General features: G+C 36.9%; 3 protein-coding genes across 3 annotated transcripts; 2 read left to right on the top strand and 1 right to left on the bottom strand.

Moving 5' to 3' along the window:
- Nucleotides 1–345: 345 nt before the first annotated feature.
- On the bottom strand, nt 346–10411 carry LOC127181301 (E3 ubiquitin-protein ligase TRIM16-like). The gene is made up of 6 exons (XM_051135977.1): nt 9836–10411; nt 3679–3774; nt 3362–3595; nt 1185–1344; nt 1016–1075; nt 346–936 (listed from the first exon to the last, which is right to left on the bottom strand). Exons 1-6 carry the CDS (start codon nt 10409–10411, stop codon nt 425–427), a joined length of 1638 nt encoding a protein of 545 aa, XP_050991934.1. The 3' UTR covers nt 346–424.
- Nucleotides 10412–13324: 2913 nt separating this feature from the next.
- LOC127152824 (atypical chemokine receptor 2) lies at nt 13325–15284 on the top strand. Its single transcript, XM_051093678.1, has one exon. The coding sequence runs from the start codon at nt 13540–13542 to the stop codon at nt 14626–14628; it is 1089 nt and encodes a 362-aa protein (XP_050949635.1). The 5' UTR covers nt 13325–13539; the 3' UTR covers nt 14629–15284.
- A 6078-nt stretch (nt 15285–21362) lies between these two features.
- On the top strand, nt 21363–23303 carry LOC127152816 (5-beta-cholestane-3-alpha,7-alpha-diol 12-alpha-hydroxylase). The gene has a single exon (XM_051093666.1). The coding sequence runs from the start codon at nt 21412–21414 to the stop codon at nt 22942–22944; it is 1533 nt and encodes a 510-aa protein (XP_050949623.1). The 5' UTR covers nt 21363–21411; the 3' UTR covers nt 22945–23303.
- The last annotated feature ends 2350 nt before the right edge of the window (nt 23304–25653 follow it).

Genomic DNA, 25653 nt, shown 5'->3' with positions numbered 1-25653 from the left:
GGACAAACATTATACAGCTAATGTGTGTCCTTTAGCCGTTCATAAACTTCTATCCCAGGCATAGACTTTGAAATACAGTCAACACTTTTTTATAAACTTTAAAGAATTTTTAATCAAGTAAACACAAAGAGATCATTGTGATATATGCAGGATAAATGTGAACCTCAGAATAAGGTATTTGTATTAAATCAGATCACAGCCTAATCAAATGTAAGTGCCACTTGATAAATTAGAAGGAAAGATCATTCACATAAAAAGTAAGAGCGCCCACTGCTGGAGGTTTACGTTACATTACATTAACTTTACTATTATTAATAGGTTTGTTAGTATATGTATAGAGTATTTTCAGTCATCCTTCATTGTTTGTACCCATATTATAACACAATTTTTACCCAGTATATGAAGGAGACATACGCAGAATCTCTCAAATACACAGTTTCACTGATGATCCACTACTAAACCCAAACCCAGGATAAAGAGGCTCAGTGAATGTGGTCTGGATTCTGTGGATGAGGCTCATTGTGTCAGAAATGCTGTAGAAGCACAGAATGCCTACACTTTGATCCACATACACTCCTATTCTAGAGGATCCAGAGGACACAGGGAATTCAAGCTTTATGTTATTATGCCTGAATACGTAACTGGATGAAGAGCAGAACAAACCCCAGGATTGATTATTAAATCCAAACAATTGCTTCCTGCTGATGCTCTTGTATGACACTGATATACACACACTTTTTCTCCCACTCCATTCAGCTTCCCAATAACAGCGTCCACACACACTTTCTCTACACAAGACCTGCACACAACCGTCAAATCTGTCTGGATGAGCAGGATAATGCTGGGGTGTGTCAGTGCAAGTAGCCACTCTGTTCTCTTCAGACAGACGGAGGAAACGATTCACTGTGTTTGAATCCAGAGTGAGCTGGAAAGAATCTTATTGAGATAAAACACAATTAAGTTAATGTTTGTTTGATGTGTGTGTGTGTGTGTGTGTGTGTATATAATGCCTTACACTGAAGGAACTGTTCCCTGGTCTTCATTGGTTTATTGGTGGTCATATCAGTGCATGTTACTATAGAAAAAAAATTAGTACAATCAATGTAAAAATGGGTATATTTGAGTATAATGCACTTATTGCATGATGCAAGGCTTATTTCTGAGAGTAAATGAATGTCTGTTACCTTTATCAAAGATCTTTTCCACCTCTTCTTTACAAAAACCCTCTAATTTTTCTTTCAGCTGAGAGACTGATTTTGTCACATCATGAAAAGAGATGAAAGAACAGACTGTGGTGCTGCATAAGTCTGTAGATTCAGGAGGTGCAGCAATGAACTGGAACATCTACAGAAAAATCAGAAAATGGAGCTGAAATCTGAGTATGAATGTTTTCATCAACAAATGATTTACTAAAAATGTTTGTAATTTACGAAAATGAAATGAAACCACAAGTATGTAAGCGCAGATTTAATCATGGTAAGATTAAAATTATATTTATCTTAACATAATTAATATTATATAACATAGCTTCAAGCAGCAACTATGGGGCCAAGTACAACAGAAGCAAAATGAGGAGCTAAGCCTGACTGGGAGCACCAGACCAACTGCAACAATATGTGGTCAAAGACTTTTTTCAGATTATATAGTCCAAATGGATGAAAAATCACAAATTCAATACAATTTAACTGTTTAAATAACAGTATTGACCAATAGGTGGCACTGTTATCAAATTATTATGGTGTGGTCAGTATGAAGTGACCCATAGAAATGACACAAAAAGTTTAGTGTCAGTATGCCAAAGTGTTGCAGAGTTGCAGCCTCAGAATCAGCTTGGCATCATTGATGCATTATTTAAGAACGGTTTGGTCTATCAAAAAGCTTTTGATACATTTTTGTCAGAATGGTCTAAAGATGATTTGAACCAATTTTGGCAAAAATCAGACCAACAGTATAAGAGGAGTTTGAAAAAGACACATAAAAAGTTTAGTGTCAATATGCCAAAGTGTTGCAGAGTTGCAGTCTCAGAATCAGTTTGGCATCATGCCATTTGAGTACAGTTTGGTCCATCAAAAAAGCTTTTGATAAATTTTGTCAGCATAGTTTTCAAAGAAATGCAAAATGACAAAATGCTAGTTCGCCTGAATATGGCATGATCCAAGGAATCTATCAAGACCAGTTTCACATAAAATATGCAAAATTAATAAAAAGCTATTAGCATTTTTTTTTTTAAATTTCATTAGAAATTTTGACCACAAGGTGGTGCTATCTCAAAACTTTTTGAGTACCTTCAGGGCATGGTGTTGATGACACATACTGAGTTTCGTAATGACATACCAATGCATTTGTAAAATACTGCATTTTATATCAGTGCTATAATGTAATTAGTGCCAATTTCATATTTTGTTCAATTATAGCACCACCAACTGACACAGTCCCGCAATTTTTTTTAATGTGTCCTTTTTTTTTTTTTTGCCACTTACTATCAAAATTTTGCAATTTGGCCATTAGCATATAGGCAACGACCTATGCTCCCGATTTTCCTATGGTGGTTTCATCTAGATCAGACTAATGGTTTCGAAGATATGTGAAATGCTTAAACGCTGAATCACAACACTGCACAAAGCATAAGGTGAAACACAGGGTGTTTGGTATCGTTGGACTCGGCAAGGATTTGGGACTCTAAGGAGATGACTCCCATGAAAATAAGTCGACCACATCCAAAGTTATAAACGTGAATATTTTGTACGTTACCACTAGGTGGTAACATTTCTCAGGTTCCTTCAAGACATTGTGCTGATGATGACCCATACCAATTTTTAATAACAATATGTTAATGTGTTAATAAAATACAGCTTTTTACTAGAAAACTTGACATACCGCCCCAAATCTAACAAGACTATTTTTATAATTTTTGGGCAAGCCGTTCAGAAGTTATAGGTAAACATAGCCATTGTTCATATCTCATGACCAGTAAGTGCTGAAACTAGGCTGGTAGCCTCAGGTCATGGTTGTTACAACACATAACAAGTTTCGTTTGACTACACTCAACTTGGGTGCTTGAGCATTTGAGGCTCAAGCATTATGGAGATAAAGCCTCTCATCTATTTTGGTGTGCACTTCGTAAAATTTGTTTACTTAGTAAAATTTTCATAACTTCCTCGCAAGCAGTTCTATAGGCAGCAGGACTTTAGAAGAAGTAGAAGAAGAAGAATTTTTTTGTGCACGTGCAAATATGAAATGGCTTATGTAAGTATTAGTGAATGAGACCCACCAAGTAAAAAAAAAACAAACAAAAAAAACAAAAAAACAAAGACAAGACTCACTACCACTTTTTTTTCGTTGTGTTGCAGATCTCTGTTACCTGCAGGAAGTGGGCATGATTGTCTGTGTGTAAAAGCTGCTCCAGCTCAGCATCTCTCCACTTTAGATCATCAATCTCCTGCTCTAGTCGCTCCAAGAGTCCTTCAGCTCGAATCACTGCAGACTCTTCCTGAGCTCTGATCAACTGTATCACCTGAGAGCGGCTTCTTTCAATGGAACGAATGAGCTCAGTAAAGATCCTCTCAGTGTCGTCCACTGCTGCCTGTGCAGAGCGCTGTCAGGACACATCACAGTCAGCTCTTATCAAACAGCCTGAGAGCCACAGTGAGCTTCAGTGGGAACAAAAGTCAAACTCACCTTATGAGACTTTACAGCGTCTCTCAGCTGCTGGAGCTGCTTCTGTCTCTCCTGAATTCCCTGTTGGAACTTTCTTTGTGTTTCTCCCAAAAGCCTCTGTAGGAAAACAAAAAGGTTGTAAAATCTGAGGCACCAAATCAGAATGTAAAGAAATTCCTAATACTTTTAAAGGGGTCCTATTATGCTCTTTTACAAAGTCTTGATTTTGTTATGGGGGTGTACTAGAACATGCTTTCATGCTTGGTGGTTCGAAAAACACATTTTTTAACATAATTTACATTATTACAATACATTTCTCCCAGCCTGGCACAAATTGCTCGATTAGTTCCAGGTTTAATGAAGGCCCGCCTTCTGAAAAACAAAATGTGTTGTGATTGGTTAGCTGTTCCACTGTCTTGCGATTGGTGAACAGCTTAGACGGTGTTGCGATTTAGCTCAAAAGGGAAATGTATATAAATAATTACAATTAATTATGATTAAATACTATTATTTATATCAGCTGCCAGTAGTAGCTGTAGCAGGATTAATTTTCCGTCAACTAATCTGTTCGTCCAGTGAACATTCAGTATAATTTTATATCAACTCTAAGAAATGATATTTTCTTGGCCACAGTAAATTACTTTCTTAAAGTACTATTAGAGCACGTAGCTCGAATCGGAATCATAAAGGGACATTAATTTACAAGGCAGAATCAGAATCAAAACTCATGTAATTTGTGCACAAGAGTTTTATTAACGAAGGACTAACACATAACTAATCTAAACAAACAAACAAACATGAAATCACTCATACATGGGGGAAGGGTCAGTGAGAAGCAGTTAGAGAGAGACAAGGAAATGAAGCTATGAAAAGAGTCAGTTAGCCACCTGAGTGAAACCATCAGTGCTGTCTACAGCTTATACTAAACCTCTGTTTTGTTTAGTTAAATGTACAATACTTGCATTGCCTTGGTCGTTGAACAAGTGTCGAAGTCTTGATGGTTTGGAGCAGCGGTGGTTTTGGAATCGCGATCACGTTCTTCTGGGTCTGAAGAGTGATGAACTCCAAAGATGTTCTGAATCGATGGTGACTGGCAGTTTCTTGCCATGTGAAAATTGAAGAAGAACCAAGAGCTGAGAGGGACCCAGCTGAAATCCTATGATTTTGGGGAGAAAGACAAGGCCGCAAGGCCTGGTGCACGCTTAGGGAAGTCCAGAAGAGTTCTAGCTCATCCTCCACATCCTCTTAGGTTCTAAAAGAACCACTGACTGACTGAGGCGAGTCACTCATGTGAGACGAGAGAGGAAACAAAAAAAAACACAAGAGGGAAATGTCTGTTCGAGGACATTTCATGACAATGAATTCCAGGGTTGAGTGAAAATGTCTGGCTCTTTGTGGTCGAGAGCCACAGCCCGGGTGCAGCCCGGGGGGCACGCTCTGTGCCAGCTCAGGCTCCCCGTGGGTTCCTCCACACGGGCAGCAATCGGAAGAGTTTGCAGAAAAGCGAAGAAGAGAGGGAAAGTCTCATGTGATGGTTTTAAATTCTCTGGAGGCTGTGCCTCCAGGAGGTCCAAGAACCAATGGTAACTTTCACCTTTGGAGGGAAAGTTTATGACTCTTTGTCTGTGAGCATGGTATTTTGCATATGTAATTCAATTGGGTTTTGTTGCAAAACTACTAAGGATTTTTAAAACACTAATATGTTGCAAGGGTATCAACATATAAAACACGTCAACATTTAGATGATCGAAATACAAATTCAAAGAGACCAAACATGGCATAGGTACGTTATACTACACTAGAGATCTATCATAACAAATGCATATAACAGTGCATAATGAAAAACACAAAATTACAAGGCAGTAATACTATACACAATGACCTGGGGCTATGTGCGATAGAAAGATCAAAGAGAGGTTTGTCTGTGAATGAATAGAAGTAATCATTTCCTATAGCAGTATGTTTCTGTTTAAGAGAAATTTAAGTAGGGGAAGATTCTCTCTACATACTTGTAGGTCGTAAAATTTATCTGATCTGACTGAGGTACAGTGTTGGGCAAGTTACTCTGAAAAAGTAATTAAATTACTGATTACTGATTACTCCTTTTAATCAGTCCTTATTTCTCCTTATTTCAAAAGTAATTAGTTACATTACTAGTTACATTACTTTTTTTTTCTGTACATCCACGAAATTTACGTGAAATAGTAAGTTTGTGTGTTGCCTAACACCAAAATTTGATTTGCTGCTGGCAGTTCCTGATGCTGATTGACATCTCTTTTGTCTAAAGAAGTTTTTGAATTTTGCCGGCAACGCTGCTCAAGCTATTTTCAAATCAAAGACGAGCCGAAGACAAGAGCATGGTTTCAAGGTAAGACGAATAATAAAACATCATATTTGAAATACGTTTTATAGTCTATTATAAGGTTTGTTTGCTGAGTAACGTTTATTATCCGCTGTGTAAGTTAACGAGGCGCCGACGACTTCAGTTAACTTAATGAGATTAGAGAGATCAATTCGCACTTTAGACAGTTAACGCTATACTTCATCTGTGCTAGTATTACATGCACATACCATGTATGTAAGTTATTATATTTAATTTACGAGGCTCAAATATTTTGCTAATATGGGCAAGTAATGTTAGGCTAGCTGTTTGTGAGTTAAATTTAGTTGAAATGGAATAGCCAGCTCATATACTTTCTTCAGAATAATGTTATTTAGATCGGTTGCTGATTTTAATGTGCAGGTATGAAAATGGATATTTTTAATTAGGATAAATATGTTTCTAACTGGATCAGATGTAACCAGACTGTAATATTTTTGCACAGCGTCAGTTAAACATGAAAAGAAAGGGAGAGATATCAGACTTCTTTACAAAGAAGCACAAACCGGCAGATCATGTTCAAACAGACCCTACCCTTTGCACTGGATCCCACAGCAGCTCCATACCTGAGACTAGTCAGAGTCAGTGTGGTCAGACTTCAGGTCCACCAGCAGATCAGAGCATTTACTAGGCAATCACATGTTTCAACCAATGTTAGAAGTTAAGCTGAGCTTCAGGAAAGTTCAACTAAAAAAATCAAATCTTGTCATTACTTATTAACTCACAACAAAGTGAGTAGATGATGAGTAAATTATTATATTTTCATATTTTGAATTATATGTTGGTAATGAAATAGGTTTGGGTTTTCTAAACACTTTCATTGTGTTTGTGTGTGTGTGCATCTTTGTGACATATCAGGATACAAATTTGTATAATGGTATGAGTATGACAGGTATTTCAGGAGAAGGTGACTTATGAGGTCATTTTTCAAAAGGCTTATAAATATTTTTAAATGTTCCCTGTGAGGGTTGGATTAGGGCAATAGAAAATAGTTTGTAGAGTATATAAACAATGGAAACCTATAGAATGTCTTCACAAAAACGTGCGTGTGTGTTTTCACTATTCTATGGGAACTAATGGATTGTGTTGTAAATAGATGTATCAAGGGATGACATAGAGACCTCTGGCTCTGAGCAAGACAGTGAGCCAGAGCTGACAGAAGATGTCATCGAGCCCCTTCCAGCTGCATTAAGGATCCACCTTAGGACAACAATGTCTGATGACAGGTTAAGTCACCTAGGGATTCTCAGTGTTGAGTCAAGGAGGGCGCTCCCTCAACATGGATGAATTTGTGAAACGTTTTGCCAGTTCTTATCAGAACCGCAGAATTAAGTTGTTTTAAACATACCTAGGATAAGTTTGTAACTGATGACACTAAAACTGTGTTTTTGTTTTTCTTTTCAAATCCAGGTCTGTTTGATGTCTGCTATGTCTAATTTCAGTATTTTTTGTTTGGTTGTTTTTTCTTTATGCTAATGTTTTTGTAAATGAACTCAGCATTGTTTTTGCAAATAAAACTTTTGAATTCCTTAATTTATTATTTCAACTTTATGAGTACAGTGCGTGTGTGTGTGGACCCCCTGAAATAGCAGTGGCCACCCCATGTAAAAAATTGTAGCTCCGCCACTGATTGTATTTCCAGCTACAGAACGGGTACTTTTCTCTCCCTCATGCTGACTTTGTTTTCATTGGTAGAATCCGCCTCACAGGCGCTTTCCAGTCAAAGTATGTCTCAGATAAAGGACATCACATGTGCTAGTCAACACCCTTTTTACAATCCAGATGATAAAACAGATTCTGTCGGCAACGATGTAACGCAGCGGTAACGCGTGCTTGTAACTATACTCTTATTACTCATTTGGAAATTATAATGCGTTAAATTACTCTGTTACTAAAAAAAGAATCAAATTACAGTAATGCGTTACAAAGTAATGCCTTACTGCCCAACACTGCTGAGGTATTCTGGTTGCCATGGTAACCAGGGGCTTGGTGGGCCAGCAAAGTTTATAAGATGCCAACCATATTGTCATCTTCAGCTGAAACTGAGAACATGAACAAGGAGGATAAACCAGTCAATTCCAGGTAAGTGTTGTTCATTGTTGTATTTACTTTTAAAATGTGAGTTAAAATCAGCATATCTCATGGAACTGGTGCTTTTCGCATACAAATTTAACCCAAAAAAATTTCTCTCCTCAGGAAACTAGACAAGTTGCAGTTTCTTCGCCCGTTGACAGACAAGTAAGCTACTTTCACTTTACTTTTTTTCCTCTTATAATCACTATTGTGTTAGAATTGCGTTTGAATGTTCACTTATTATGTTTTATTGAAACAGACTGAACCCTGGTGAGACTCTGCTGTGGTCTCAGTCACTGGAAAACCTTCTTAGGTTCAAATGTAAGTGGCATACACATTGTTTATTGAATCTACTTTGCTTGACATTATGCACACGTACAGTATATCTTCATGAATCCATGTTATCTGAGAATGCACGACCACTTCTTTTCCATTGCAGTTTTAATTGACGTTATGTAGGTCAGGCCAAAAATGCAGAAACAAAGGCTATGCTGTTAACTAGTTGGTCAGATGAAGCAGCTGACCTGAACTGGTGGTATATGTCTGCAAAACAATAGAGAAAAGCTATTTGGGCACATAAGCCACACCTAAAAATGAAATGGAAGTATTATGGTTTTCACGTAAATATTACAAAGTACAACTGTTTACAACTGTTAACATTGATGATATTAAGAAATGTTTGGCGAGCAGCAAATCAGCATATTAGAATGATTTCTGAAGGATCATGTGACTGATGACTTAAAATTCAGCTTTGCATCACAGGAATCAATTACATTTGAAAATATGTTTAAATAGAAAACAGTTATTTAACATTGTAATAATAGTATATATATATATATATATATATATTTTATTCGATTTGATGAATAAAAAGTTAAAAAGAACAGCATTTATTCAAAATATAAATCTTTTGTAACAATTTAAGTCTTTACTATCACTTTTTATCTATTTAACACATCCGTGCTGAATAAAACTTAACTTCTTTAAAAAAGAAAACATCTGACCCCAAACTTTTGAACAGTAGTGTATATTGTAAAACAAACTTTTTATTTTGAATGAACAGTTCTTTTTAACTTTTTATTTATCAATGAATTCTAAAAAAAAAAAAAAAAGTATAGTATTTTTTTTTTCTTTTTTAATATAGAGCAGTTCTTCGTCTGGTCTACGGTTCACACCCTGATGAGCTCCAAACGTTTCCTCGCACACTCAGCCGGACTTCTCCTGCCTACTAACTGGATTACTTGTCTCATTTCCACACAGACTCTTTTCATCTACTCAACTTATACACAAACTTTTAGATAAGCATTCCATTTGCTCAGCCCTTACTTGCACTTCAGAATATCATCATTGTCAATAAAACTCCCTGTTGGTTTGCACCTAATCTCTGTTTCTGATTCTCACCTAATTCTCATCCTTGTAACAACGTGACAGTGTGCGCCATTGTCACCTCACACTGAACACCCCACATCAACTTATAACAGCATCACCTATTGGTCAAATGTGATCATATTAGTAGTGGTTGTATTTATGGTTTTTCAGCCATTTTTAATAAAATCATCTTAAAAAGTCTTTAATCAGTCATTGTTGCAATTGGTCTTGAGCTCACTGTCATTTTAGCTCCTTATTTTGTCTCTGTGCTTGGCCCCTTAACTGCTGCTTGCAGCTATATTTTAGCATTACTGTTAGCATTTAGCATGAGCACATGAGTCTGATTGTAGTTCATACCTGTTTGTCTGTCCTTTCTGCTTCAGCTGCTACAGTGTTGTGATTTTTATGTTCGTCCATCAGACACAGAAAACAAATGAATTTCTGGTCAGTACGACAATAGATTTCCAGCTGTCTGTTGTGTTTTGGGCAGATCATCTCTTGGAGTCGTCTAGTGGGATCCATCAGATTGTGTCTCCTGTCTTTAAAGAGATTGTCATGTTGTTCAAGATGACTTCGACAGTAAGAGTTCAGACACTCCACACAGGACTTGACAGCTTTATATTTCCTCCCAGTACAAACGTCGCACTCCACATCTCCAGGTTCGGAGTAACTGTGAGCAGGACGAAAAGTTTGTATATTTGTCGTCTTCAGTTTCTCCACCATCTCAGCAATAATGACGTTCTTACATAAAGCAGGTCTTGAAGTGAAGGTGTGTCTGCACTGAGGGCATCTGTAGACTCTCTTCTGTTTCCACCAGTCTGTAATACAGTGCATACAGTAGCTGTGTCCACAAGGAATGGTCACTGGATCCTTCAGTACATCCAGACACACTGAGCAGCTAAACTGGTCTTGAGAAAAATTAGCTTCTGCCATTTTAATGTATGTACACACAAATAGAGATGTGCATTTGACACCAGTGCTTACGTTCCAGATTCCTCAGCTGAAAAACTGAAATATTTCCTGATCGAGTGAAATGTGAAAAAACAGGTATGTCTGCAAGGTTTTTCTCATCTATACATTAACACTGTAACACAACACTTTATTTTACACTGTGACATTTACATATATGTTAGAATTACATGGTGGTATGTGAGCATATACTGTTAATGTGTAAGTACATTGTTAATGTATGTATTGTTCAAGTGCATACTAATGCACACATCAGCAGAACATACTTTAAAAAAAAATAGGATACATCATAATACAAAGTATTGAATGTCTCTTTAAAATAAAGGTTATTAGTGTTTAAAACATAAGCAAAAGGTATCTTTCTTTTAATTATTCACATTCAAATATTATTTATTAGTAATAAATAATAAAGGCAAATAACTAAACGTGTGTGTGTGTGTTTGGGTAGATACAACAAGGAAGTTTCTTCCTAATATTTATTCCTAAAATGTTTGGCCTTTTTTTTGAAAGTAGACTACTTTTACCTGTTTGACAACATGCTTTATTTTTGTAGTTCCTCTAGATCAGGGGTGCTCAACCCTGTTCCTGGAGATCTACCTTCCTGCAGAGTTCAGCTCCAACCCTGATCAAACACACCTGAACCAACTAATTAGGATCAGGGTTGGAGCTAAACTCTGCAGAAAGGTAGATCTCAGGAACAGGGTTTGGTGCACCCTTGCTCTAGATCAGTGGTTTTCAAACCGGTCCTGCAAGCACCCCCAACACTGCACATTTTCTGTGTCTCCCTCATCTATCACACCTGATTCAACTCATCAGCTCGTTAGTAGAGACAGCAAGACCTGAAATGGGTTGGTTTGGTTCATACGTTCAGTTACTAATGTCTGCGGATAAAGGCACAGGTACTGCTGTGATGCTGACATTTTTCAATTTGTATAGATATGACAGAGAGACTGCCACTGCTGATTTAAAGGTGATGCTAGCATATCTAATTTCACTTGCGCTCCTGAGCAATATTGAAGGGTGCTTTAAATACCAGCCATCCATTTCCCAAGCTGCTTTATCCTCTTGGCCTTGTTTTATGGATGGGGAAATCAAGCTTCATAAAGGTTTTCCCCTGAAAGTTCTGATATGGAAACCCATCGCCATCTGGTGGTTAGTACTAACTAATGCAACCAAAAGCCTGTGGAAGAAACTCTGTTGAATGAAGCAGCTGCCACACATTTCATAGATAAGTACCAGACATTTTTTGGTCCCCACAGCATTCAGTCAGTCGCTTTGGAGTCAGATGTTGTGGATGTAACCTCTGCTGTTTTTCCTTTTTCTTTCCAAGTTCCATTTATGATAATTTATGATGTAGTGTTTTTGTTTAATTTGTTTCTTAGTTTCATGTTTTGCTCTTTTTTTCCATTATTAAACCTCTTGAATTCAGAGCTAGAGGCGCTATAATGGGACGGAATGTTAGGGAAATTCCAAAGGCCCTGATCAGACAGTGGGATGTACGCAAAACAAATCCTTGGAATGTGATTTCTCCCGAATGGGGCCCGAGTCAATATGCTGTTAAGGTGGGCTAGAAATCATAGCGGCACAACCTGTTTAGAGCCACTACCATCTGTCTGTCCTCTTTTTTTTCTCCCTGCCTGCTTGTTGTTAGAGAATCAAACCGCATCCTGTATATATTCAATACATACTGCATTCTGAATCTGCAGTCTAATAAAAGTAAAACAGAAAAATAGCATGGTTTACAACTGCACCTGTTTCTTCACTTTAAAAAGAATGTCTTTACTGTAAAAACTGTAAAAAAGAAGTCTCAACTGAAAATAAATTTCCAAGTTGTCACTTAGTACAACCACATTTCAAGATGATTAAACCTAAGGCAGCATAAACACTCTTACTTTTTTATCTATATAGTCTGCATAATGTAGTAATAATTTAATAATTTTAGTAGTAATAATAAAACAAAATAAATTTTATGCGTACAGGCAGTGTTGGGGAAAGTTACTTTTAAAAGTAATGTATTGCAATTTTGAGTTACTCCCTAAAAAAGTAACTAATTACGTTACTTAGTTACTTTTTATGGAAAGTAATGCGTTACTTTACTTTTGCGTTACTTTTTCAATCTGGGCAGGGTTTGCTTGTTTGTTTGTCATATAAAAAGTTCTATTTTTGGCAAATGTAAAAGCATTTTCACACCAAAAGCCTCAGAATTTGAGAAAAGTAAATTCACGTCTGTACAGCACACTGCAGAAGAAAAAAACAAGTCAACTCTTCAGCAATAAAAAAAGGAAAACAAATGATTATCTTGAGTAATTTTTGCTTATTAGTAGTAGTTGAATTGGATCGAAGGTCGGCAGCAAAGACATTGGTTAATAAAATGGTTACAAGTTACTTGGAAAAGGTAATAATATTTCGTAACTTGTGTTACTTGTAATGCATTACCCCCAACACTGCATACAGGCATAATTTAATATTATGTAAAACAGCTGCAGTTCTGTGTTGGTTCAGTGGTCGGGAACTATTATAAATAAAAATCACAAACATGACAGTTAACATGGAAATTATTTGAACGTTGAAACGTTTTGATGTGTAATATAACGTTATTTAACAAATTATGTTTGTTTGTTTATTTAAATATCCTAAAATTCATTTTATTTAAGGATAATACCATCACACACACTATTGTTAAAATGCCAATTGGATGCAAACAAGCCGTTTCTCTCATTGTATGTATTAGTTGTTAAACACACCAAAGTATGTTTTTGTAAGAGAGTAATATTTCCTGCTCCTCCCAATGCTCAGCAAAGCATGTTTCCTTTCTTACTGTCGATGTAGACCTTCCCTAAAAAATTGTTTTTGCACAGCATACTTCAGTGATTCATTGCATTAGTTCAAGGGGTGTTCGCTGCATGCTAATTTTTTCCATGCTTTGTTTTGTTTCCTGGAGACCGCGGCTTTCCAGAAGAATGGAATAAAAGATTAAGGGCAAGTGTCCTGGACTGCCATACTGATGGGGAAGTACATTCTTCAGTAAAAGGGAACCGACTCTCTCTCAGTAACAAAAAACCGCAACAAACACTCAGAGCTGATTCCAAACCATGGATGTTTCAGATCCCGAAGACAACAGCTATGAGGACTATTATAACTCAGAAGGACTTGAGGATTTTGGACTCTGCAAGAAGACACATGTAAAGGAATTCAGCAATGCATTTCTACCTGTGTTCTACTCTATTACCTGTGCACTGAGCATTATTGCTAATTTGACTCTTCTAATATTGTTCATCAAATACAAAACCCTGAGGAAGGTGTTGCCTCTGCACATGGTCATATCGGATATTCTTTTCACACTGACTCTTCCGTTCTGGGCAGTGTATGCCAGCAGTGAGTGGATCTTTGGTGATCCAAGCTGTAAGGCAATCTCATTGGTTTACATGGTGAGTTTGTATAGCAGCAACCTGTTTGTTGCTAGTCAGAGCTTGCAGAGATTTTTGGACATTGCATGTGTTGTGTCTACCACCAGCATCATGAACAGTCCAAAGAGGAATAATATTATGTGCATTTTGGTGTGGCTTTTTTCAGTTTTGGGTGCAGCTGCTCATGTCAGCTTTGTTGAGATGCAAAAGTTCCACGAACACTACATTTGCACTCATCACTTCAACGACAAAGTCGGCTGGAAAATTTATTTAAGATTTCAGATGAACATACTTGGGTTCGTCGTACCATTCCTAGTGCTCCTATTTTGCTCCGTCCGACTACCTTGTGCTGTTGTGGTGAGGAGCACACTCAAGGTGTTTAGACACGAAACCGGATTCACCGTCATGTTTTTTCTTCTCTGGTTCCCTTACAGTGTTGTCATTTTCTTGCATGCTTTGCAAGACCTTCACATTTTTTATGCATGTACCACTAACATACACTTTGACTTTGCTATTCACGTGACAGAATGTATTGCCTTCATGCATGTTTTTATCAATCCTGTTTTGTACATTGTTTTAAACAAAAAAGTCTGGAGACGACTCAGAAATGCCTGTAAAACACCAAGGGAGTATCTGCTTGAGGAATCCAACAGTTCATCACTCGTCTCAAATCCAGGTGGAGCTATAGAGCTGAAGGCGGTTCAGCGATATCAAGCTCATGACCTGAGCATTAGTGCTGAACGACCTGGCAATTTCTTACCTGAGCCAATGTAAAAGCTTCATTTTGTTTCTCACAGTTTGATAGTTATGCCAACGATGACATTTATACTTTATTACTCACTGTATGATTTCTTCTTGCATTTTGTATATAGAATTATACATGTGTACTCTACCATAAATATATTTTATAAGAGAGATATCAACACAGAGAATATACAGTTTATAAAATGTATTTTATATGTTAATATATATAGTCAGCAAAGGCTGATGTAACAAATATAAAACCAAAGTCATATTCATGCATGTGTGTCTCTGATTTTCTTACACCCTGTCAGATGTCCAAAAATAAATAAACACACACACACACACTGCATATATACTGGATAATTTTGCTGTCAAACTAAAATGCTTATGAAATGACTCTATAATATGTGTCAAGAAAAAAAGATAATGTAAAAGACACTGTTCAGTGCCTCTGAGAAATGCTGAATCAGGTCATCCAGTGGTCTTTCCCCAACATTCTTATCATAAAGATAACGGTAGCCTTGACCGTTCACATTTTGGATTAAAATTACTCTCTTAGAATTTGGAACCACAGTTAAACAATGCTCAGAGGATATTTATTTTTTTTTTTTTTATCTTCAAGAACTTTCGAGAATCTTGGATAGATGTGAGATTTGTTTTGATATCAGAATCCATACAAAGAAAGCTTTTTGTTATTTCTGTTTATTATGCTATATTTATTTGAAATAAAAAATAACGCATTCCAGTTTTAACCAAAACAAGTGATCTTTTATACCTTATGAAGGCTGCTTCATATGTGTAATATTTTGCTTATTGTATTTATGTTATCAGTTGTACTATGCAGCCAGTGTTGGGAAGGTTACTTTGGAAATGTAATAGGTTACAGATTACAAATTACCCTATTTAAAATGCAAAACAGAAAGAAAACAGTTAATTAAAAAAAATAAAGCATATACACAAACTCAAATAGGAAGTACTTATCAACAGTTATCAAATAAGCATGTATCCTATTCTGTGTCTTAAACTCCTGAAACATTGGTGTCTCATATTTTGAAGCAGTCAGTGCAATTAAAAAAAAAAAAATTGCAATTGTTAATATTTTTTTTTTACTTTTTCGCTTTTAGACATTTTTTCTCAGTAACTGTAAAAGATTATAGTTACAGTCGTTTTGTAATTAAATTATAATTCCATTATATGTAACTAGTTAGTCCTTAACACTGTATGCAGCATACTGGTATTTTGTAAAAAACAAACAAAAAAAAAAAAAATTTGTAACCATTTCCAGTCTTTACCAGTCTTTACATGTTGCGGCATTATATTAGTAACTATAGTTTGAGCACTGAAGAAAGCATGGGCTGAAACGTCTGCTCTTTGGTCTGTTTTTAAAGACACTTTGCACTTTTGCATATGGAAAATAAAAAGTACTTTTTTGGTCTGACTGGATTTTTTCCAGTGTGCAGACAATTTCAGCTATAGAGTAACTATAGTTTAAAATTTAGACATTAAATTACAAATGAAAAGATCAGGCCATATCATGTTTTGACTTACAAATAAAATGTAATTTTATATTTGAACCTTTTTTTTTTTTTTTTGTCTTTTCACAGAAATTATAATGGAAGGTCATATTGAGTCTTTATATGTTGTTGCTTTATAAGGTCTTGTCTCTCATAGCAAAAAAAAAAAACAAGAAAAAAAAACAAAAAAAAAAACAAACAAAAAACCTGTATCAGTAATGCAAAGTTCAAGGCCTATTTAAATGATCACTCTCCAGCTCAAAAAGAGCGAGGTTACAGTTTATGACTGCAGTCCACCTATGAACGTGTTACTCGATTTTTATCAGCTGTTGTTATAGGACTTACAGTGGCAATCACAAGGGCCTTTATCAACAGCTGAAAGTCTGAAAGAGTATTTCTAGGTTTGATATATAGTGAATTGTGAATTTCTGAGGAGGAAAAATTTGTACTTGTAATTGTTTCGTAAATGTTTTAGTTTAGAAAGTGACAAAGTTTTAGACAAGATGTGTTGAAAGACGCAACTCCCCTCTCTCACACATATAATCATTGACCCCTCTCACTCCTACAAATTCTTTCATTTTTACACTTTACACAAAATATATTGCAGTATCTGACTGGACTTACTCCTTAACACCCTCTTATCTACTTCCAGTTCTAAGAAAATGCAAATGCAAACAATTTTCTGTTCTCAAGGTCACCAGTTCAAGTCGTAGCCAGGAGGACTTTCTGTGTGAAGCTTGTATGTTCTCCTTGTGCCGTGGGTTTTCCTCACATTTCAAACACATGCAGCATAGGTGAATTGGATACTAAATTGTCTGTGAGTGTGTGTGTGTCTGTGTGTGAGCCCTATGGCCCAATTTGCTGGCTTAGGCTCTAGCGTCCCTGCAGCCCTTCAAAGAATAAGCAGTTTTGGAGAATGGACGGATGTTCAAGTCAATCTGAAATACATGTGCATCCTGTATATATTGGTTTGTTTCCAGTGTATACTGCATTAGTTAGCAGCCTGTAACTGCTTAACATTGTGTGCTGCATTATTTTTGTAAATACTCTCCTCCCATTAATTTTGTTAAAAGAGAAACTCCTACAATTTTGTGAAAGACAAACTCCTACAAATGCATATGCAATAAGGTCAGCTGCAAAAATAATAAATCTGCTAATTTTCATTGCATTTCATTAGTAAACCCTGCACCCTAAATGCTGGGTTGTTTTTTTTAACCCAAATGCTGGGTTCAACTTGTTGGGTAATTTTATTGGGTTATTTTTTTATATTTTTTACCCAGGTGCTGGGGAGTATTTTTTGTAAAAAAAAAAAGTTATTGGGTCATTTTTAACGCTGGGTTATTTTTTTCTTTCCAACCGCTGGGTTGAGCCTGTCTCTGATGAAAACAGCCCAGCTGCTGAGTTCCAGTCAGTCAGAGAACTGGCTTTTTGAGTCCTCTACAGGAAACACCGATTTTCAGCACCACCCATTATCACTTCTTAAACGAAATAAAGGTTTGTTTACATTTTATTTCATTTATAAAGGCTTTACTGTGCTGTAAATTACATCTCAATAGCATCTCGCTCAAAAATGACCATATATAATAACGATATTTTTCCTGTTTAAATCTTGACTCTTCTGTAGTTACATTGTGTACTAAGACTGACGGAAAATCAAAAGTTGTGATTTTCTAGGCTGATATGGCTAGGAACTATACTCTCATTCTGGCGTAATAATCAAGGAACTTTGATGCATGTATTCGAAAATAGTAAAACTCAACTGTTTAACTCTAGGGGAGTTGGAAAATGAGCCTATTTTCAAAAAAAGTAGTGCTCCTTTAATCTTAAAATATGATCTCTAATGTCAATACTGTTTGTTTATGGGCAGTTTTTGGAGTCAGTCATGGCATCTTTCAGCTACGAGTGAAAAGCGAGGCTGTGGTCTGAAGTTGACAGTTAACCCAGCAAACAGCAGCCCTTCACCGGCTCAGATTTCGGCGACACACCTGCATGAGAATTAGCGTTATTTCGGTAAAAAGCGGTTGAATGCACTAAAATTAAAATTTTACTTTTAAATGTTACATTTTTTATGTCTAAAATTCTTGTTAAGAAACCGTAAAATGAAGTGTTGCCATAATAAATGTTCATCTTCTGATTATTGCTGTTGCTCTAGTAAATTCTTTGTGTTTTTGTAAGTTCCAGTCCATTTTAAACCAGCAGTATAATCATTTTTTAAACAATAGTTGACTTAAATAAAATAACCCAGCATGTTTGGTAAAAACATTTAACCCAAAATAACCCAGAATGTGTTCTGTCCAATATTTACCCAGCGCTGTGTTTTCAAATAACCCACGTTGGGTTGTTTTTAATCTAGCAGTTTTTAGAGTGTGACAGTAGTTTTTTAATTGCCAAAAAGTACATTTGCTCTTGTGTTAGCTATTGGTAATTCTTTATTAAAAGTAATATAAAGCTGTTTCTCTGATGCATTACAATATTAAATAGTCCATTAAAAAGTAACTACTTGTGTTGCTTAGTTGCTCTTTGCATTACGTTACATTTTAATAGAAAAAAACCCCCAAATGTTACATTTTTAGCAACTGTAAAGGCCCTTTCACACCAAAAGTAAAACTAATAAGCATTAGGGTGAGGGATATGCCTCTATCTCTGCACCGCTCTCCCAATTTCTCTCAACACATGGACAAGAGAGCTGTCAGTGAATAAATGGGAAAACAAAGTAACTTTGAAAAAGTAATTTCAAATATGTCATTGTAAGTAATGCATAAAAGTAATGCAAATGCATTACTAGTTACTTGGAAAAGTAATATGATGACATAACTTGCATTACTTGTAATGCATTACACCCAAAGCTGGTGGTCAGGCAGGCACAGGTTAAAGCTGGGCAATCAGAGCACACCAGTACATGGACTGAGATGAGATCAAGAGCAGGCATTGGCCAGAAATTCAAGGGCAATCTCATTCGCAGTCAATGACAGGCACAGATTTAGATCATAGGGTGGACCGATGAGTAGTGTTTCTCCAGACAACTGGGCAGGGAAATGGCATAAACTCAAGCCAAGCAATGTCTATTGACTTTACTGACAGACTGAGAGACTGAGAAAGAGTGTAAACAATAGCACAGACGGTAAAGCTTTGAAGGTAAAGTCATATTAGTGAAACTACAATTTTGGGAGGAAAAAAAAGGTTGGTTGTCTTTTCTCAATAGTGTAGTAGTGTATTTAAGAAGCACTGCTAAAAAAGAAGTTACTTTCAAATCAATCAGTTTTTCTTGTGAATTCATGTGACCAGCATGAAAATGAGTGAGAACTTGTGTAGAGAAGTTTTTTGTGAGATGTTTCTCTCTGTCTACATGGTCACATATGGTAAACACGAAAGCTCAAACATGCATGCATGATGCACAAGAACCACTGAGGTTTGATGTAGTGTGTTACACATGCGTGTTCAGTTGTACTCATTCACTTCCCAGAACTAATACTAACAACGATTAATAAATACTGTAACAAATGTATTGCTTAATCTGACCGTACTGTAGGTGTTACATAACATATTGTTCAAAAAATGTTTTTTTTTGGATCAACATTACTTAATTAAGTATTGAGTATTTACAAGGTCACTGTGTGTTTATATGCAGATGCCAAACTACACTATTTCTAGGACCTTTGAGTGGTTTATTCCGGTAACATTGCGGTGTTTACTTGTTTTAGATTTTATTAGCAAAGCATCCTTTGGGCTGGAAAAAATGACACACACTCGAGGGTCATCTACCCATTGTGACCTTATCTACCGTATCATGCAAAGGAGGTGAAGTCTTACTAAATAAGGCATTGAGTTATTACCTGTTTTAGTGTTTTAAAATATAATGTACTCAAATATAACTGGATATAACCGGACACACATTATAAATCTTTAATTGTTGTTCCAATTTAAAAACTCCACCATTTAAGCTTGCATTTTGCTTGTCCCTGTTGGCCTGGACAAAGGAACGCCATTTTCATTGCAGCCTTGTGAAGGTACAGCTCTTTAAAATTCAAGCCAACCCATCAGTTGACCACAGCATGACTATACAACTGTGTTCTCTAATACTAAACCAAACAAGGACAACCCTTAGCCTAAGGTAGTGTTTGCTGCAAAGCTAAATTTTACTGCCCACATTTCGGTGATCATCTGCAGGTTTGCACTTTATAAGATATATTATATTATAAGATTATATATAAGAAATATTCTGATACCACGCAGTTATTAGTGTAAGATTTTGTTCAAAATGAACTCTCCCATAACTATTACCCTGTTTAGAGATTAGTCATTTTACAGGGGTTTTCAGTCTTAAAGCTTCCATTGTAATACTGAGAATATGGTTGGCTCTTAACAAATTGCTTGTGGTGTTCCTCAGTTAAAAGTCACTTTAGATAAAGGCCTAACTAAATTTAAATATTATGCAAAAAAAAAAATTATGTGAGAGCTTAGAATTGTTCACATCACTGACGTTTAGCTAATTACAGTATATTACCTTCAGTATTTGCCAAAGTATAATTAAACTCAATATTTAGGGAAATTGGACCATTTCAATTTTACTAAACTTTATACATTCATTCAGCTTATTCGTTATTGCTCCGCTGTATGTAAAGTAAATGGAGCTAGTAGAGGGCATTTAGCAACAGGCAATGAATCAAGGTAACCTTTATTGCGCCATCAAGGTCACGTCTAACTACTGCAACAAGATCTCTCTTATCTTAGTGATAAGAATAGCCTTGATCCTTTCCCTTCTACATCACTACATTATCTATAGGAGCTACACATGCAGGTTATTCTACATTCAGCATAAGCTATTCTTTGTTTCCTCACAACTACCCATAGTATGTCTATTTTGGTTAACTAACTATTACCTACGACTTTTGACTTAATAAACTCCTAATTACTGTTTATTAGTAGTAGTTAGTAAGGTAGTTTAGGTATGGGGTGGATTAAAGGATCTAAAATATGGTCATGCAGAATAAGGCATAAAGGCATAAAGCACATAAAATGTGCTTTATAACTGCTAATAAAAAGCTAGTTTTATGCATGCTAATTTTTATGCACAATATTTTTTTTTCTCTTTAGAGGCCTGATCTTAAACATTATGCCAATCTAATAATACGACTCAGAAAAAACATATTGTAAAGAAACTTGAGAGCCACTGAGAGTCATTTCCTGCACTGCATGAGGTCACATGATGACTGCAGGGGAGGGACATAAAAAGAGCTGCCCAGAATGAGGAATTAAAAACAGAAGCAGAGTGCAGCCAAGAGCACGTCAAAACAGGAACATGGGCGGCCTTCTCCAAATCCTGCTTGCTCTATTCATCTCTGTTTTAGGTGCCCTCTATCTTCTGGGGTCTTTTCGGCGCAGACGAGCTGGAGAACCCCCTCTGGATAAGGGCCCTATTCCCTGGTTTGGGCATGTGCTGGAATTCAGGAAGGACACTGCCAAATTCCTGCAGAGAATGACGGAAAAACATGGAGATATTTTCACCGTGCAGCTGGGAGGCTTTTATTTCCATTTCATCACAGATCCACTTTCTTTTGGCTCTGTGGTCAAAGAGGCCAAAACAAAGCTGGACTTCACTAAATTTGCAGAGCAGCTAGTTGCAAGAGTATTCGGCTATCATGGCATAGAAAATGAACACAAGGTTCTTCAGGCATCGAGTACCAAACATCTCATGGGAGATGGTCTGGTGGTCATGACTCAGGCCATGATGTACAATCTTCAGAATCTGATGCTCCACAGCGTTGGATCTGGAGATGGCAATCAATGGCAAGAAAGTGGACTCTTTGCTTTCAGCTACAACATCGTGTTTCGAGCCGGCTATCTGGCTCTCTTTGGTAACGAGCCACTCAAAAGTACAGAAACTTTAGAAAAAGCTAAGGAAGCTGACCGGCAGCATTCGGATGAACTTTTCAAGGAATTCCGTAAATATGACCAGTTATTCCCGAATCTGGCTTACGGGGTTCTGGGACCCAGCGAGAAGATGGAGGCCGAGCGTTTGAAAAGGCTGTTCTGGGACATGCTTTCAGTGCGGAAGATGAGAAACAGAGACAACATCAGCGGCTGGGTCCGTGACCAGCAACAGGAGAGAGACGAAAAGGGCATGCAAGAGTTCATGCAGGATCGGTACATGTTTCTGCTTCTGTGGGCGTCTCAGGGAAACACGGGTCCTGCGGCGTTCTGGCTGCTCCTGTATCTGATGAAGAACCCAGAAGCAATGAGCGCCGTCAAGAAAGAAGTCGAGGAGAATCTCAGAGAAGCAAAGCAGGAGGTAAAACGAGGCGGGCCGCTGATTGACCTGACTAGAGACATGCTCCTCAAAACTCCCATCTTGGACAGTGCAGTCGAGGAGACCCTCCGTCTGACAGCTGCTCCGGTCCTTACAAGAGCTGTAATACAGGACATGACCATCAATATGGCCAACGGACAAGAATACAAGATTCGTGAGGGCGACAGAGTGGCGATTTTCCCCTACATAGCTGTTCAGGTGAACCCAGAAGTCTACCCAGATCCCTACACCTTCAAGTATGACCGTTTCCTCGCGCCAGATGGAAGCAAAAAGACTGATTTCTACAAGGGTGGGAAGAAGCTCAAGTACTACAACATGCCTTGGGGAGCAGGAACCACTATGTGTCCAGGAAGATTCTTCGCTACAAATGAGCTGAAGCAATTTGTCTTTCTCATGTTGTCTTATTTTGACTTTGAGCTGAAAAATCAGAATGATGAGATTCCAAGTATTGATATCAGACGATGGGGTTTTGGCTCCATGCAGCCAACTAAAGACATCCAGTTTAGATACAGACTTAGATTTTAAAACTTTTCATGTTAATATTATTCTATGATCACACACCAGTAATACTTATTATTAGGCAATATTTCTTAACGAAAGCTGGTTTTAAAACTCACACGCTCATATTTCATGTACATTTTCTGTGTCCTAAATTATCCTGTGTCATTCTTGCTTATCTAGTTGCTTAAATCTTCATCTTCTATGCAAGAACAGATGTCATGCAACACACATAGGAACAAAATATTTCTAAAAAGGGTAATTTTGTGCATAATAAATCTGCCTTTTTAAAAATATCAACATATTGTGCTGATTGTGCTATTTAAGAGAAAAACAAAATATAAGATATATTTCATATATAAAATAAATGCATTAAGCTCCTTGTCTTTTTGTTGTTCCTTATTGCCTACACAGAACTAAAAAAAAATCCTCTTATACCCCTTCAGTTAAGGATGCACCAAGGAACTCTATAGCATAAAGTTCTGACATAAATGTTAAGTCTAGAAGGCCTGAAAATAGTATATGTAGTGGTAAAATAAAACATACATTTCTGTTCACTTCATTTACTCAACAATATATCAGATTTACAAGTTCTTATATATTATTGTTAAATGTAATATAGGACAGATAGGACTAGTTGTCACATGGACCATGCTACATCTTAGCTGTATGATTTAAGATTTTCCATCTAACGCTCCAGGAATTTTTTAAAATGTGAATTTAATTCCATTTGGTTTACTATTTTTTATATTAAAAAGATAACCCTAGAACACCACTGGTGCAAATAAAGAATCTGATGTGCTTTTCAGCTGTACAAGTTGAACATTAATCTGATTATAAAGGTAATTTATGACTCTAGTACGCAAAGGGGATAAAGTTTGCTCTGCTTTTTGGAGCAAACGTTTTAGGGATAGTTCACACCAAAATGAAAATTCTAACATATTTACTCAACCTCATGTTGTGCCAAAACATGTGTGAGCTCAAGCGGAGCTCAACTGTTTTAGCCCCCATAAAACAACACGGCATAATAACGGTTAAATTATACACCAGAAATTGTTTGGAATGTCATGAAGGTGAGTAAATAATGACAGAATTTTCATATTTTTTCGTTAATTACCTTCCATGTTAAAAACTGATTAATTCCGAGTCAAGTAAGAGTATAATCTGTAGCCAAGATTTTTAGGTATGTGTCTGTACAGAATCTGACTTTAGTTTGCTTTCTGTCTTCTGTTGCAATTTTTTAAAGATTAATAAAATGACAAAACCAAAGTACTCAAAGTTCTCATTTGGGCCTAACATGCAAGTGCAGTATACTGAGCATCTTTCTTATAAGGAATATGTTGTGTTTACATTCTTTCTGCCTTTCATGGAAGTGGAAGACATTAGATTTTGTTTAGGAGGCATGAAGCTTCAGTTAAACAGGAAGGAGCCATTAGTGCTGGGTCAGTTTATGTAGGCAGGCAGTTTCCCGGTAATAACATTAATAGTAATAATAAAAAAAAATGCTACATTAACCAGCATGAATTTCTTGTTAGACCCAGATCAATTATATTGCTTAGTTCTGGTATAATTCTGATAAAGCTGGTTTACCAGCATACTCTTTCTGTTAAAAGACCATTGAAAAATGGACCCTATTGTTTTCCTTACATGCAGTGCAGGGATCAGCAAACTCTTGGCTCTAAGCCAGACTTAGAAGGGATATAAAAATTGAACTCCTCTAACAAAGATTTTCAAGAGGGGACCAACTGCAAAACTAAAGTCTCACTACGCCACCCTGAAATACACCAGGGAATAACCTCCCCAGTAAGAATGCGCAGGTCTGTTACCAAACAATGGGCAAAGAGACATTGTCATGAACAGAGAACAAGAGCTGTAATGCTTGGGCCTGCTGTCACTGCTTGCAGCACTCGTACATTGCTTTGGATAAAAGCTTGTACTAAGTGAATAAATTTCAAAGTAATTATTCCTTTTATCAAGGTTCTCAAGGTCAAGGCCAGGCTAACAGTCTCAGACTTGTAGTTAGGGTGGAGTTTATAGTCTCATTAACGTTAGGGTTAGTGGTGGTAAAGAAATGTCGGGCAATCGTCAGCTCTGCTCTAGCATCCAGTCTGAGACTGGTTGTCTAGCATTGCTGTCCTGAAACTGCTGTCTCGTATGGCATTGTTTTTGCCCAGCCATAACGCCCAACAACTCTGACTCTTGTGCAAATTTCCAAGAGTTTTTGAGCATGTTAAGGGCCCCAAAAGTCTTGAAACCTGGTTATACAAGCATACCATGTTGGGGACAAGCAAATCAGCATCCCAAGTTGGTCCCAGTGTGCAAAACATACCTTATGCTGGTGACCGGCAATGCTCAGCAACAGTGTTGAGGGTAACGCATTACAAGTGACTATATCTACATTTTTCAAGTAACTAGTAAAGTAATGCATTACTTTTAAATTTACAACATAATATCTGAGATACTTTTTCAAATACCTAATGCAAGTTACTTTGTTTTCCCATTTATTGACTGAGACCTCTTTTGTTTCCATGTTGCGAGAAATCAGGAGTAAGCACAGAGGGGTTGTGTGTGCTGTGTGAACATGATAGTTACTGTAATTCTAGACTAAATGTTAAAACTGTGAAATGCAAACTCTGACTAATCTAAAAACCTGAAGTAATTACATGTTTCAAGTCGGTGCCAATAGCCTTGGGGACAGTGCGCCGACATACAGTGCCGTTACGCTCTGGGCGTCCC

This window comes from Labeo rohita, chromosome 2 (genome assembly GCF_022985175.1).
Source record: "Labeo rohita strain BAU-BD-2019 chromosome 2, IGBB_LRoh.1.0, whole genome shotgun sequence".
NCBI lineage: Eukaryota > Metazoa > Chordata > Actinopteri > Cypriniformes > Cyprinidae > Labeo > Labeo rohita.
Note: the sequence above shows the minus strand (reverse complement) of the source record. Positions and strands in the feature narration are given on the sequence as shown.

Bases quoted from the DNA above. Each gene is read 5' to 3' on its own strand.
- LOC127152824 (XM_051093678.1), top strand. From the start codon at position 13,540: ATGGATGTTTCAGATCCCGAAGACAACAGCTATGAGGACTATTATAAC.
- LOC127152816 (XM_051093666.1), top strand. From the start codon at position 21,412: ATGGGCGGCCTTCTCCAAATCCTGCTTGCTCTATTCATCTCTGTTTTA.
- LOC127181301 (XM_051135977.1), bottom strand. From the start codon at position 10,411: ATGGCAGAAGCTAATTTTTCTCAAGACCAGTTTAGCTGCTCAGTGTGT. The intron at 3,775-9,835 runs GTATGAACTACA...GTTTTCCTACAG, and splicing joins CAGAAAGGACAGACAAACAG to AGGCTTTTGGGAGAAACACA. The intron at 1,076-1,184 runs GTAACAGACATT...TTTTTTCTATAG, and splicing joins GGAAAAGATCTTTGATAAAG to TAACATGCACTGATATGACC.